General features: G+C 35.1%; 2 protein-coding genes across 2 annotated transcripts; both read left to right on the top strand.

Moving 5' to 3' along the window:
* The first annotated feature begins 7,528 nt into the window (after nt 1-7,528).
* LOC114274021 (zinc finger CCCH domain-containing protein 14) lies at nt 7,529-10,073 on the top strand. Its single transcript, XM_028215878.2, has 3 exons — nt 7,529-7,697; nt 8,222-8,939; nt 9,365-10,073. The coding sequence occupies exons 2-3, from the start codon at nt 8,226-8,228 to the stop codon at nt 9,683-9,685; spliced, it is 1,035 nt and encodes a 344-aa protein (XP_028071679.2). The 5' UTR covers nt 7,529-7,697; nt 8,222-8,225; the 3' UTR covers nt 9,686-10,073.
* Nucleotides 10,074-13,889: 3,816 nt separating this feature from the next.
* On the top strand, nt 13,890-14,453 carry LOC145822651 (uncharacterized). Its single transcript, XM_082920288.1, has 2 exons — nt 13,890-14,031; nt 14,149-14,453. Exons 1-2 carry the CDS (start codon nt 13,890-13,892, stop codon nt 14,451-14,453), a joined length of 447 nt encoding a protein of 148 aa, XP_082776414.1.
* Nucleotides 14,454-14,491: the final 38 nt, after the last annotated feature.

The raw sequence follows: 14,491 nt of genomic DNA, 5'->3' as shown, positions 1-14,491 counted from the left end.
TACATCAGTATGAATTAATTCTAGAGGTTCAGTTTTTCTTTCAACTGATTTAAATGGAGTTTTAGTTAGTTTTGCTTCTACACAAATCTCACATTTGTGATTAGGATCAATTTCAAATTTTGGTATATAATCCAAACCAATTAATCTATGCAAAACATCAAAATTTACATGTTCTAATCTACCATGCCATAAGTTGGACTCAAGAACATAAACAAAAGATGTGTTATTCTTATTGATAGCAAGTTTTGGTACAACCGTCATTACATTCAACTTGAAGAGACCATCACTCATGTATCCCTTACCAACATATATACCACTCTTTGTTAATACAAATTTATCACACTCAAATACAAGCCTAAAGCCATTTTTACTTAACAAAGAACCAGAAACTAAATTCTTCCAGATGTTTGGTACATGCAGTATGTTGTTGAGGATAAGTTTTTTCTCTGATGTCATCTTCAAGATTACCTTTCCTTGTCCAGCCACAGTAGAAGTAGAAAAATTTCTCATGAAAAGTTGTTCACCATTTGCAGCCTCATTGTAAGTAGTGAACATCTTCTTGTCCGCACAAATGTGTTGAGTTACCCTAGTGTCAACCCACCATTCCTTGGGATTTTCAACCAAATTAGCCTCAGATACCACAATAGAGAGGTTGATGTCATTTACCCTGTCAGAGATGTAATTTAATTCTGTCACATTGGCTTGATTGATGGTTTTCTTGCATGTACTTTCGCAATCCTTTTTAGGGCGGTGGTAGTTAGAAGCTCGATGTCCAGTCTTGCCACAGTTATAGCATTTTTCTTTGAACTTCTTATTGCCATTGTTGTCGTCTTGTTTAAGACCATCTCCAGTAAACTTCATCTTTTTGTTATATGGTTTGTGCACTTGTTCAACCATATTAGCCCTGGACTCAATGAGATTTTTACCATTTCTCTTTTCAGCCTTTTAGTTATCTTCCTCAATTCTTTGTCTTACAATCAATTCATTCACGGTCATCTCTTTACAGTTATGTTTTAAATAATTTTTGAAATCTTTCCAAGCCGGTGGTAACTTTTCCACTAAAGCAGTGACTTGGAAAGATTCGCTAAGAGATATACCTTCAGAATGAATATCATACAAAATTATTTGAAAATTTTGAACTTGAGAAATTACTGTTTGAGAGTCTACCATAACGAAGTCTAGAAATTTACCGATAATAAATTTCTTTGTGCGGTATTCTCTGTCTTGTATTTTTTCTCCAAAGAATCCCACAATTCTTTTTTGTTTTCAGAGGGCTGTAAACATTATACAGCATGTTGTCAAGGTCATTGAGGATATAGTTTCTGCACAGGAAATCAGAATGCTTCCAAGTGTCTACAGCGGCAACAACTTGCCGATCACTTTCATCCTCTCTAAGTACTGGAGCCTTTTCAAGGAGAAACCGGGCCAAATTTAAAGTTGTAAGATAAAACAGTATTTTTTGCTGCCATCACTTAAACTCAGTGCCATTAAATTTTTTCCGTTTTTCTCCATGATTTATTGGAACTTGAACATGGTTCTGGATAGGGATTGGAGTTGTTGTAACGATCGAATTTGGAGTACTACTTTTAGCAGCCATAATATCTGGTTACAAAATCAGAAAAAAGCAAAACACAAATTAATTTTCTAGTTACTAAAACCAGAAAATAAATTATAATACAAAATAATTTTATTTTTCTTGTTACTACAACTAGAAAAATAAAATACCACAATAATTTTTTGTAACACTAATTAATATTATGCAATTGTTAATAACACCAATATATTACTATTAGTTGTCAAAGAAAATAAACAGTATATTACTACTATTTGTATTTTCTAACCAGAATATCATTTTGTGAAATCATAGAAAATTAAATACAATGAAGACACAAAAAATAATTTGTTTTAAGATTGTTGGACAATCTTCACTGTATTTGAAAAAATAAATTCTGTTTGTGTACTTAACAATAAACGGAATACAGAAGAAATAAAGGAAAATAGAGAGTTTTTTGATTACAAAAATCAAAGCAGAAAATAAAATAAAATAAATAAAACAGATTTTTATTTTGTTACAAAAACAAAATGAAAATCTGAAATAGAAAAAATAATAAAACAGAAAAGTAAATTAATTACTTACCAAATTAATTTGTTGAACAAATTTTCTGATCAAGTCCAGTGTTTAACACTGTATCCTTAAGACAAATTTGTCATCTCCATGGTACTTTCAGATTGTGGACGTCTATCTCCCAAGATAAAATGATCAACAACAAACAATAGCAGAACTACAAATTGTTTGCACGACGAACACACTTTGTGTTTATACACTTTCTTACAAGAAAATAATGCAGCAAAATGTAGAGAGTAATTGCAGAATTTTTTGGACGAAAAGTAGAGTAAAAACATCAAATGAGGGGTTGCCTATTTATAGATAGAGTGGTGGCTGTTTAATTTGAATTAAACAGGTACAGATTTGAATGAACGGGTATGGTACCTGTTTAGTTTGAATAAACAAATACAAATCTGTTGGGTTCAAATTTTGAACAGATAAAACATGTATGTAGCTCGCAATCTTAATTTTCACAACTTTTTAATCGAAATAAGCAAAGAATGGCGGGAGGTTGCAGAGATAATTATGCGAAGTTGATTAATTGGTTAGTACAAACAAACTTGATATTTAAAACATAAATCGTTGAAATAAATTAAACAGCCCCCTAAATAGCATACAATAGTGCTGGAATTAAGCTATAGAAAGCGAGCAAAATTAAATAGGATCAAGTTAGTAAACAAGTGAAAGGAAGGGTGGCTAACCCCGCCACTTTTACAACTTCAAATCACATAGTTTAGATATTAAAAAATAGCCCCAAAAGAATTTGAGAGAAACCTACTACTTTTACTATTTACCGCCGGAGGTACTATTCACCGCCGGGGATTACTATTCATCCGGTGGGGTAAATTATTTAAAGTAATAAATTACAACAGTTTATATACAATATTTAAATTACAGCAGATATGTGGGTGGCGCAGCCTTCCCATTAAAGCGATAAAAAAAAAATTATGAAAAGAAGTAAATGAAGTATTTAAACAAATTATATAATATTTTTAAATTAAATGAAAATTTGCAAAAACTCATCTTTTAGGGAAATGATGAATTTTCTGAGTCACAAACTTTCTTTTGATTACTCTCAAGTCTGTGGAATGTGTTCTCAATTCAGTCTAAAATTTAGAATTACAGCTTTAGTGGTTGGTTTTTGAATGATGTATTGATGAAATGGAAATAAAAATATCAAAGAAAATATTTTATTTTCCCTCTCTCTCTCTAAAAAAAAAACTAATTTTTTTTCTCTCAAACTCTCTCGCACCACTTCATTTTTCTCTCTCTGATTAGCCCCTGTCCTTTTGCTGAGCCTCTCCCTCTATGTCCTTATATAAGCAAATTATAATAATATAATTATAGAATTATAGAATTATTATATAATATATGGTTATATGCATATAATATAATATATATATATACCTTATGTTTGATTTAGACGGCTGACCGACATGAAATGATTTTTTTATTATTTTCTTTTATAATATATATATATATATATATAATATAATATAATATAATATAATATATAAAATATCTAAAATATATAATTTATATCAAAATACTAAATATATAATATAATAATATAATTTTTTATTATTTTATTTTATATATATAAAATATATAATTTATACCAATTTATATAAAAACACCAAAAATATGAATAAAATTATGCAAAATTAAAAAAATACTAAACTAATGAAATATTTAGTATTTTAAAACAATTTAGCTATAATGGTGAATGTTGAGATTAAAATTCAAATTCCATCTCTTTTACTGAGGATTCTGTGAGAAACACATTCTACTTGTCATCATCGGGTAATCAAAAGAAATCGCCCAAGTCTTAGGGCCAGTCAAAATAGGGTGTCTACAATGTATTGAACAGATTTGAATCTGTCCGGGTGGGGAAAATAAAACCGGAGCCAATTTTGATTCAAAATTCAAATTTCAAAAAAAAAAAAATTTAGAAAATAAAATTCAAATGTTTTTGGCCCAAAAAGATGGGTATTGGGTCAGACAAGCCTAGCCCAACCATACATCTACGCCCAAGCCTAGCCTGTGTTTATTTTGGATCCAATGGGTTTAGCCCACTTTGTCCATAACCTCTCTCTCTACAAAACTTGGGTGCCCCTTGGGACCTACCCAAAGTTCCAATCCCAAACCTTATAAACCCATTCAAAATTTTTACCACATCAATGTGGGACAAGCCTTTATTCAAACCTTTAGAAATTTCACCAAAAATACTATTTTCATGGAGCTCTCTTTGGTTTCAATTTCCCATTCACTCGGTAATGATTTTGAGTAACCAAATATACCACATGAATCACAACGCGGCATAGAACGCTTTACCACTTAGACCCGCCAACTTTGACGTATGGGTCCTACCTAAAAAATAGACCAAAGTTAAAAAAAAATCTAATTTTCAAAACCATTTCTAACAAGAATTGTTTAGGCTCCTAGGACTCACTTTCGTTTTGAATAGTTTATTTTATAATGTCTTTTGTATATAATATAAAATTAAATTAATTCGATAATTGTAACATTTTCATATTTATTTGTTTTTGAAAAACTAGAAGACAAGTATATTTTTTAAAAATAGACTATTTATTTTTTTAAGATAAATGCGATATAATTAAAAAAAAGTTTACGATTATCAAATTTTTTTATAAAATAACCGATTTAAATTATTGAAACTAAGTGATGTGCTCGCGTGTTTGATGAGATTTGTGGCTGAATGTGTTGATAATGTGAAGGCCACCCGGACTCAAAGAAAAACAGTGAAGCCCTAAACTTTCTCATTCTGGTAGTTGGGCATATAGGCCCAAAAGAACCCCTAAGCCCAGCCAATAAACATAGCCTAGCTGGTGCTCGTATCACTCTCCCCAGTCCACTTCACACCACCCTTTTCTACAAACAACACTAAAAATACATGCACAGAATTCATGCATAGATTTTGTGTGGTTCAAATTCAACTTTTGTATCATAAAACTAACAACTTGAATTAATTCATATCACATTAATTTGAGTTTTTTTTTTTGCACAAATTCTGTTTCATAGCATTACTCGTACAAGAAGTTTAGAGCTACTCCAATTTTGTAGAATTACTTGAATTTGACTCATATTTGATTGGTTAAAAACTCATTTGAGATCGACTCATTATATAAACATGAAAGCCAATTTCGAACACATTTTGGAACTCGTTAATTTTTTGAATTGGTTCGATAATTGAAAAACCAACATACGGTTTGATTAAAACTCATTTGAGATTAACTCGAAAACTAATTAAGCCAAGCATAAATTTGTCAAGCAAAATTTGAATATCTTACTATTCATCTCGACTTGCTTAGTTGAACAACCTACTAAACATGTTAAGGAGTCTATAGTTCAAACTCAAATTTTAAAGTAACTTAAATCCAAATATAAATTATTTTGTTAAACCCGGGTAAAATATCTGTTTAGCATTAAGCATGAAGTATTAAAATGACAAGAAATTGATTCTAATTGTTTAACTGATAAAATTTTCAAATAATTTTTCCCTCGTTGAAAAAGGCAAAGTGTGGCAATAAATCAATCCCATGTATTCTCAATTAATGTAACTTCAATTGTAAATTTAATAAGCTATAGATTGAATGAGCCATTAAAAAAGGAAAAAAAAAAACAAGAAAACAAAAAAAGAAAGGCAATGTGGGATTGAACTCAATAAAAGAATGATTAAATTTGGAAAAAGTGGTTGTTGGTTATATAACAAGAGAGTTGGAATATGAGATTTGATGGGGACAAGAGGTCCCATAGAGTTGGTTAAAGTTGTGATAAAGAAGCAACTTAATTATATATGATTATGGGGGCTTACCTAAAATAACTTGAACAGCTATTCTTAATCCACCTCATGGATTGGAAACAAAAACTTCAATCCAACACCACCTCCTTCACCTCATCATGCTCCCTTAATTGCCAAGCATTCAATCACATTTCCCCTTAATTATTTTTTATATTTTTTTCCTTCAATTTGACATTTTGTCTATAACCTTACACAATGAAATACTCTCGTTATGTTGTTTGAAAGATTGGTATCAAATATCGTAGATCTAGTACTACAGGAATACTAGGAATATAAAATGGATCACACAATGGAAGGTTGTGATTAAATTCTTTTATAATCTATTTTATATTCTTAACATTAGTGCTAGTACTAACTCGATAGCTAAGTTAGAAATCAGAATAACTAAAAATATATAAATTTGTCTGTTCAAAAAAAAAAAAATAGAAATATATAAATTTGAGAAACTTCAAATAATTACACATCTTCCAAAAGAAAAAGACTGCATGACCAAAAAAAAAAAAATGAAGAAGAAGAAGAAGAAGCATATCAAAATAAAAGGAATAATGAATCCATCTTTCTTTCTTTTTTTTAATAGGGGTTTTTAAAGGTCTATAACCTTTTATCATCTTTTTATTTTTACCCAAACTACCGCATGACTTGTTATTTCAATAAAACATCACATCATTTTTAAAAGCAATTCTAAAAATAAAAATTCTGTTAGCAAGCCTTTTTCAAAATAAAACAGATGTAAAGAAGAAAAACTACAATAATTGAAAGCTTACTAATTTGGTATTTTTGAATTTATTAACATGATTCCCAATATTAGTAATGCTAAAATTCTTCTTCTTCATTTTTTCTTTTAAAGAACATTTGTCCCATTGCATTTTTTAGAGTTTGTTTGTTTGTTTGTTTTTTTTTTATAATTTTGTTTTTCTTCATAAAAATCTGAAAATATCCATCTTTTTGGGTATTTCTTAAAAACTGAGGTCTTTTTGATTTTTTTTTTCTGACTACAATTTTTAAAAACAAGTAGTCAAACAAAGTTTTATATGCTCACTTAAAAATAAGAGTAATGCTAGATATTATAAAAAAAATATCATGAAAATGATCATGAAAGATTCTCCACCGTTAGATTATAGATACAAGAAAACACCATACACTAATCAAAAGATGAAAAATTTTCATGAAACATTTCATGATATTTTTTTCATGATCCCTAATATTATTCTAAAAATAAATAAATAAATACAAAGTCTGACTCTAATGTATTCCAATACTGACTATTGCCTGGTAAGAACTGTAGAGTAGAAACACACAATATGGCAGAGACTATGACAATTGAACTAACCGCAAAGTTAGAACTGTATGTAGCCAGTAGACCTCCATGTCATTGTCCATGTGTTCCAAGTTGTTAAGACGTTCTGTTGGGATCTCCCTCTCTCTAACTGTTTCATATCTTCTCATTTTCACCTCACGGTCCCCCCTCGTCAAGCAAGTTTCGTCTCCACGTATTCATAATTTTCACCTACGTCTCAACCCCACAATTCCACACAACTCTAACCAACACCTTACTTCCACGTCTTGATATATAAATTAAAATGTAGAAGATTTACATCAAACGGACAGGAGTGATTTGCCCCACCTATTTAGTGTGGTCCGAGAAACACCCTATTTTAACCCCAAGTCTTTATATGATCCCGCGTAACTGCTTCATTTGGCAACTGCGATCAACTCTCTCCCGGTCACCGTCTCTCTCTCAGTACAGAACTTGTGTCTCTGGATAAGGTTTGCTTTCTTGATGCTGTTGATCATATAGCTGTATAGTTCTCTGGTTCGCGAGTTTGTAATTCATCATCGTGTTCTTGAAATTTCTATGAATATTTGTTGATCTCGAATTTGTATTTTGTTGTTAATTGCTTGGATCCGATCGCCCTGTTTATCAATGTTGATTGAAATTTCTGATGATTCCTGCTTGATTTGATTGATTTTGTGGTAAATATCACCAAAATTCTCAAAATATTGATTCTGATTTGATTTGAGTTGATCTTCAAACATTGTGTACATGCATGTCTTGAACTTTCTGCAACTTCATACGTATGTATATATACAAGTGTATATGTTGTATATGTGTGTGCGTGTGGAGCGAGAGAGAGGGAGGGAGAGAGAGAGAGAGAGAGAGAGAGAGAGAGAGAGAAACATTCACGTTGATGTTCATCATAAATGACTTTCCTGTTTTGAGTTTTCAATTTCGAATGACGGAAAATTTTATGATCTGATACTTTTTCATCTATCTTACATTGAAACTGCAGTAAAATGCAGAAAGAGGAGGTCTGTGGTGGTAACAACAACAATGACAACTCCTCCATGGACTCGTCGCCAGACCTATCTCGCAATCCACATCTCTCTACTACATCTCATAACCAGTCCGACGACATCGATTTCACCGGCTTCTATCCCTCAATGTTCCCTCCGAATTCGAACTCCCTCTCAATTTCGCCTTCCGATTGTTCGTTCGACGATGATGCCACCAATGCAATCGCCACAGATAACCGCCTTTACCAAGCTCGCTCCATCTTAGAGCACCAGCAACTCTACAATCGCTACGCAATGTGCATCGCTCACCTTCAAGAATCACTCAAAGAAGTCGACACACTTCGTGAAGAGAACGACAATCTTCGAGTTACCAACGCAGATTTGATCAAACGCTTGAGCCTCTTGTCCCAGGCCACAATCCAAAACTGCCTCCTCTCCTCCAGTCATCCACCTCTGCCGTTCATCAACGACTTCAATCGTCTGAGTGTTGGAGGTACCGTCCGTGACAGTCACGTCGCCGAAGAAGCTTCCAATATCAGTCCAACGAGCGTCATCGAACACAACCGATTCGATGGAAGGAATGTTGAGAGCGTTGCGTTGCCAAAGAGCATTTCGGTTCGTTCGAGTGGTTATCTGAAGATGACTCAACGAGGTGGAAGCAACTCCGGTCCGAGTCGCGGCAACCGAGTCAAAAGTCCAGTCCTTAACGAATCAGTGAGTCATTGCAAATATCTTTTCGTTTGGGATAAATTACAAATACACTCCTGAGATTTGATTAAAATACAAATCGTTCTCTATAATTTTAGAAATTACATTCTGAAATTTCTAGTTTCATAACAAATCGTCCATTTTATTAATAAATCATAAAGTCAATTACTAGTTTTTAATGATATTAGAAATATGTTTCAATTAATAATTTAGATAATTTTATTATTTTATAAGAGAAGAATTATGAATTTTATTTTTGAGTTAAATTTGTTAAATAAAAAAATACTAATAAAAAAATATTTGTAATTTGTAAATCATAAGAGATAATTCGTAATTTAAACAAATTTAAATGATTTATTTGTAATTTACCCTTTCGTTTGCATGTGAACTGTTTTTCTGATTTCATGGTTAATTTCGAGGTGTGTTAACAGCAAAGAGTGTATGTGCCTGGTGGAAAGAGAGAGGAAGAGGCGTTGGAGTTCGAGGTGTACAACCAGGGGATGATCAAGACAGAGCTGTGCAACAAGTGGCAGGAGACGGGCAAGTGTCCATACGGCGAAAACTGTCAGTTCGCACATGGAATCACGGAGCTGCGTCCGGTGATCAGGCATCCACGATACAAAACTGAGGTCTGCCGCATGGTTCTCGCTGGTGACACGTGTCCTTACGGCCACCGTTGCCACTTTCGTCATTCTCTTACTGAGCAGGAGAGGCTCTTGGGCCCACTTCGATTGAATGATCTCAACGGTTGAGATTATGCAGGCCTAGGTTATGTTGGGATGTACATAACCCTAGTCCCAATAATAATACCCAAAAAGAAAAATTAAATAAAAAATTAAAACGTTAATATCATAATCACATATTTTTTGAAGGGAAAATATTATGAGAAACGGGGTATGAAATTTTAGATTTGATGGAGGAATAGAGGAATGTATTCTTTCTGTCTCTCTCTCTTTTTCAAAAAGTTGTTTCTTTCAATTTTTTTTTTTTTTTTTTTGGTTTTGATTTTGGTTAAGTTGATCATTCTTGTAAAAACAAACATTCGGTTGTGTAATGAGCAACCAACCAAACCAACCAACCAAACGACTCCATGGTACGCAATATTCAATTGCAGTTATAATATCATTTTCTTTGTTTTTATCTGCATGGAATTAAAATGCATGATGTGCTACCATGAGCCTCCATTTTGGACTTGTGTGAATTTCCATTCCATTTCATGTATGAAACAGTTTATATATGGATGTTTTATATTTATCATGAAACGCTTATATGTTATGAATGATCTCATGGATATTATGAATGTTGCGTATGGATTATATTCTGTAGGACGTATGAGGATAGTTTAATACGCGAGAAAGAGAAATTGAGGGAAAAATATGAGCACCTGGGGGGGGGGGGGGGGGGGGGGGGGGGAGGTTGGGGTGGGGTCAGGGTGCTTTTGCCAAATCCAGTGTGCTCTCAAAAGTCTCAACCACTGCTTGTGTTGGCACCGTTGCTGTTTTAAGTTCACGTCAACCATGGTGGTTATGAAGGGACCCATCTGCGTGTAAGGCCGAACCTCCAGGTAGGTAAAATTCGTCAGGACCACAACTATGTGCGCAACGGATTGACATCCTCTCTTCATTTACTTGAGATGATGATGGTGATGGAATGGTAATCCTTAGTTCTTGATCAATGAGTGTGTAGACCACCTCAACAACTCTCGAGTAAATCATGTGAGAAGCTTCTGAGCTTTGTCTATCTTTTAATTAAATTATTATTTAATTACACCTTTTAATTTTTCAAATTGTTTGGGTGTAGCTCTTTTATTACATTTCATCCATTTTTAATTAGGACTAATAAATTAATGAAAAATTTACTCATAAATCTTATACGGGAGGATGTTGATCCATTTAGTTCTAAGAGTTTTCTTATGAACTAATTAGACTTTTTTGTTTTAAAAAATTGTATTTATTTGATTTGATACTATTTGAGTTTAAGTAAATATCCTTCTGTGATTATTTTTTCAATTTTTTGATTCATATTTGGAATGAGAATAGAAAATGTGAGGTGTGAAATATTCTTTTTTAAACCACTTTTGGAGTTTAGTTTTAGAGAGAGAATGAGTGAGCCTGTATCCTTGAACTCTGCCTCACCCACGAAAACTCAAAAAGAGGAAGACCATCTGGTCAGAAGCACGAAGAAGGTCAAGAGCAAAGATCACTTGGAGACTATGGACATAATTGAGAGTTCACGTATCCCTCCTACGCCGGTACAAGTGCAAGGCTCTAATGAGGTCTTGACTGAGGGCCAGAAGGTTAAATCGTTCAAGGAAGCTTTGGCAGCACCACGGAATGTTGACTTCTATTTTGATGACTCCATGGATTCTCTCTCTGCTGATGAGGAAGAAGATGAAGGAGATGCAACCATCCATGAAGAAAGCTTGCATTCGACCCAACAAGGCATTCCGCAAGTACACCTATCGAAGAAATTACTGGACCAGATCTCTAGACCCTGGGCTAACACATTGATTGTCAAACTATTGGGCAAGAACATCAGATATAAGATGCTCTGCACAAGAGTTAAGAACCTCTGGGGCCTACAAGAGGAATTTAGGGGTTGTTTGGGATGATCTAAATAAGTGCACTTTTTGACTTTTTATGAAATATGGGTTGAGTTTGGGTTGGGTTTGAAGTGATGTGCTAGAGAGGTGATGTGACTTAAATAAGATGATGTGACTTAAATAGGATAGTGACTTTTTGACTTTTTATTTTTTTTAAGACATGCCAAACTTGGCCTTAATGTTATAGATCTAGGTAATAAGTACTTCCTGTTTAAATTCTCCTCTTTGGAGGATTGTGTACACGTCTATTCTGGAGGACCATGGGTCATTATGGATCATTATCTCACTGTGAGGAAATGGGAGCCTGATTTTAAAGCATCGAAAGCCTTTGAAACCACCACTGCAGTATAGGTGCGGTTTTTGGAGCTTCCGATTGAATATTTTCAAGAGAAAGTCTTATATACGATTGCTAGGCAGATTGGTAAGCCCCTGAAAATAGATCTCACCACAGCCATGGCTACTAGAGGCCGGTTTGCAAGGGTGTGCGTTGAAGTTGATCTCTGAAAGCCATTATGTCCTAGATTCCTCTTAGGCAAAAAAAGCTATAACATTGAATACGAGTCCATACATTCATTTTGCTTCTACTGTGGAAGGGTAGATCATCGCAAGGAACTGTGTAAATACCAGGCAGCGCACCCCAAGTCTCAAACTGTCCATCAGAATAATCCTCTGCCGGAAGGATCACAACTAACCGTTGAGGGCAACCAAGTTCAAACGCCAACGGCTAGCCCCAATGCCAACGGTCATCTGCAACAATCAGCAGTAGAAGGAGATGACACATATGGGCCCTGGATGATGGTAACTAAGCGAACCCATAAGCCTGTGATCAATAGAAAAACCCAGCCCACTGGACCAAGCCCAACTCATAATAAGTTTTCAGAATTGAGCAAAGGGACCCAACAAGTAGAGGAAGTGGGTAGGGGCAAGAAAACAACTAGATTGGGCCTTGAGAAAGAGGCATCTAGCCCATATCAGAAAACTCAACCTGGACCATCTGCTTTACAAATTGTGACTCTGGCCAAGGTTTCTCAGACCGACCTATCAAGCACCATCACTCCACCTACCCAAAACTCCTCCATTGTTCCCAGATCTGTAGAAATAGTTCCTTTACCTCAGTCACCCAATAGGAACTAGACTAGCTACTCTATACCTAACAACCCCAGTACGTTGGGAACTGCTTCTACATCCCCAGAAATCCCGATGGCTGATCCACCCTCTGAAACACCTTTAATACTTACACCCTCTCTACCTACTTCTGCACCTTTACCATTAGAGAGTGATGGATCCACAACCACAAAGCACAGGAAACCCCCTGATCCGGGAATCAAACATGGCGAAGGAGGAGGGCACAGGTCTGGAGGTGCTTACCTACCGGATGGAGAATCATCCATTGATTATGTCGTTAGAACAAGGGATAAAAGCAACTCACCCCGTTGCTACGGTATGGTGGATAGAGCAGATACGAATGTGAATAGAACCAAGCTGGAGCTGCAGAGCCGAGTCTCCAACCCACTCTGTGCAGATGGCCTACATGAGATCAAGGGATTAAGATCATAGACGAATCAGGTGCATTCTTCCAGGTTTGGACACTGACCTCCTCCCTAAATATCCTACCATGAATTCACTCAACATTCTTGTTTGGAACTACCGTGGGTAGGGGTGTGCATAATACCGCCAAAACCGCCGAAACCGCCAAAACCGCACCGAACCGCACCGCCAAGGCAAATTCATTATTATTTGTCAATCGAACCGCCGGTTTTTGGTAAGAAAAATGGCAAATTCTAGTGACATTTTTATCAATCCGCCGGTTTCTATTTTTCTTCCAAACCGCACCAACCCGCACCGCTATTAAATCATGTTTTATAGGATTCTAAAAATTCTTTTTTACTTAAGTTTACTTGTTGTTCTATACCTTAGAATATAGTATTACATTAATGCTCGAGGGGAATTTTATGTATTGTATTTGATCATTGCAGCTTCCACAGATACTTGTAATGAAATGATGACATAGTCGTTGATATTATCATGTTGTTGCTACACTTGCTGCATCAGAAGAAAGCTTCGCAAGATGCTTAACATCACGATGTCTCTCGTCTTTTTTTTACTCTTTGATTTAAGTTTTGTAATTTGAATTATATTTTTTATAAACCGCCAATCCGCCCGAACCGCCAAGGCAATCCGCCATTATTTGCCAACCGAACCGCCGGTTTTTGATAAGAAAAATGGCAAATTCTAGTGACACTTTTATCAATCCGCCACCCGCCATACGGTTTCTATTTTTCTCTCAAACCGCACCGACCCGCACCGCGCACACCCCTAGCCGTGGGGCAGGCAATAGTGCCTTTAAGCGCAACATGCGTGAACTTATCAGTAACCATAAATCGGAGATTCTTATCCTTATGGAAACCAAAGTCCCATTCAGTTCCATGGGAAACTTCTTCAACAACATGGGGTTTACTGCTACAACAATAGTAGACCCATTAGGAAGAGTATGCGGCATCTGGCTACTCTGGGACACTATCCATGTTAGCATACGAGCTTCAAATGTTACAAACCAAGTTATTCAGGCCACTATTCATAAGGAAGACTACGAGGAATGAATTTTATTTGCAGTTTATGCAAGCCCTCACCCATCCCAAAGAGATGAACTCTGGAATAATCTTGAGGAGACAGCTAGGAGCATGGAGAAACCTTGGCTGGTTGCGGGCGATTTTAATGACTACATTAACCACAATGAGAGGAGAAGTTTTTCTCCTCATTACAATCACAACCGGTCCCAGAAATTTACTGAGCGAATTAACAACTGCAACCTCATTGATCTTGGTTGTGTCGGTCCCAGATTCACCTGGACTAATAACCGCCATGGATTGGCTAATACCATGGAGTGCCTTGACAGAGCTATGAGCAATGACAAATAGAGAGCCTTATTTCCTGAGGGGACAATGAGGACACTTCC

This window comes from Camellia sinensis, chromosome 1 (genome assembly GCF_055761805.1).
Source record: "Camellia sinensis isolate YWXY chromosome 1, ASM5576180v1, whole genome shotgun sequence".
Classification (NCBI taxonomy): domain Eukaryota; kingdom Viridiplantae; phylum Streptophyta; class Magnoliopsida; order Ericales; family Theaceae; genus Camellia; species Camellia sinensis.
The sequence above is the reverse complement of the archived record's forward strand: the minus strand, read 5'-3'. Positions and strand labels throughout refer to the sequence as shown.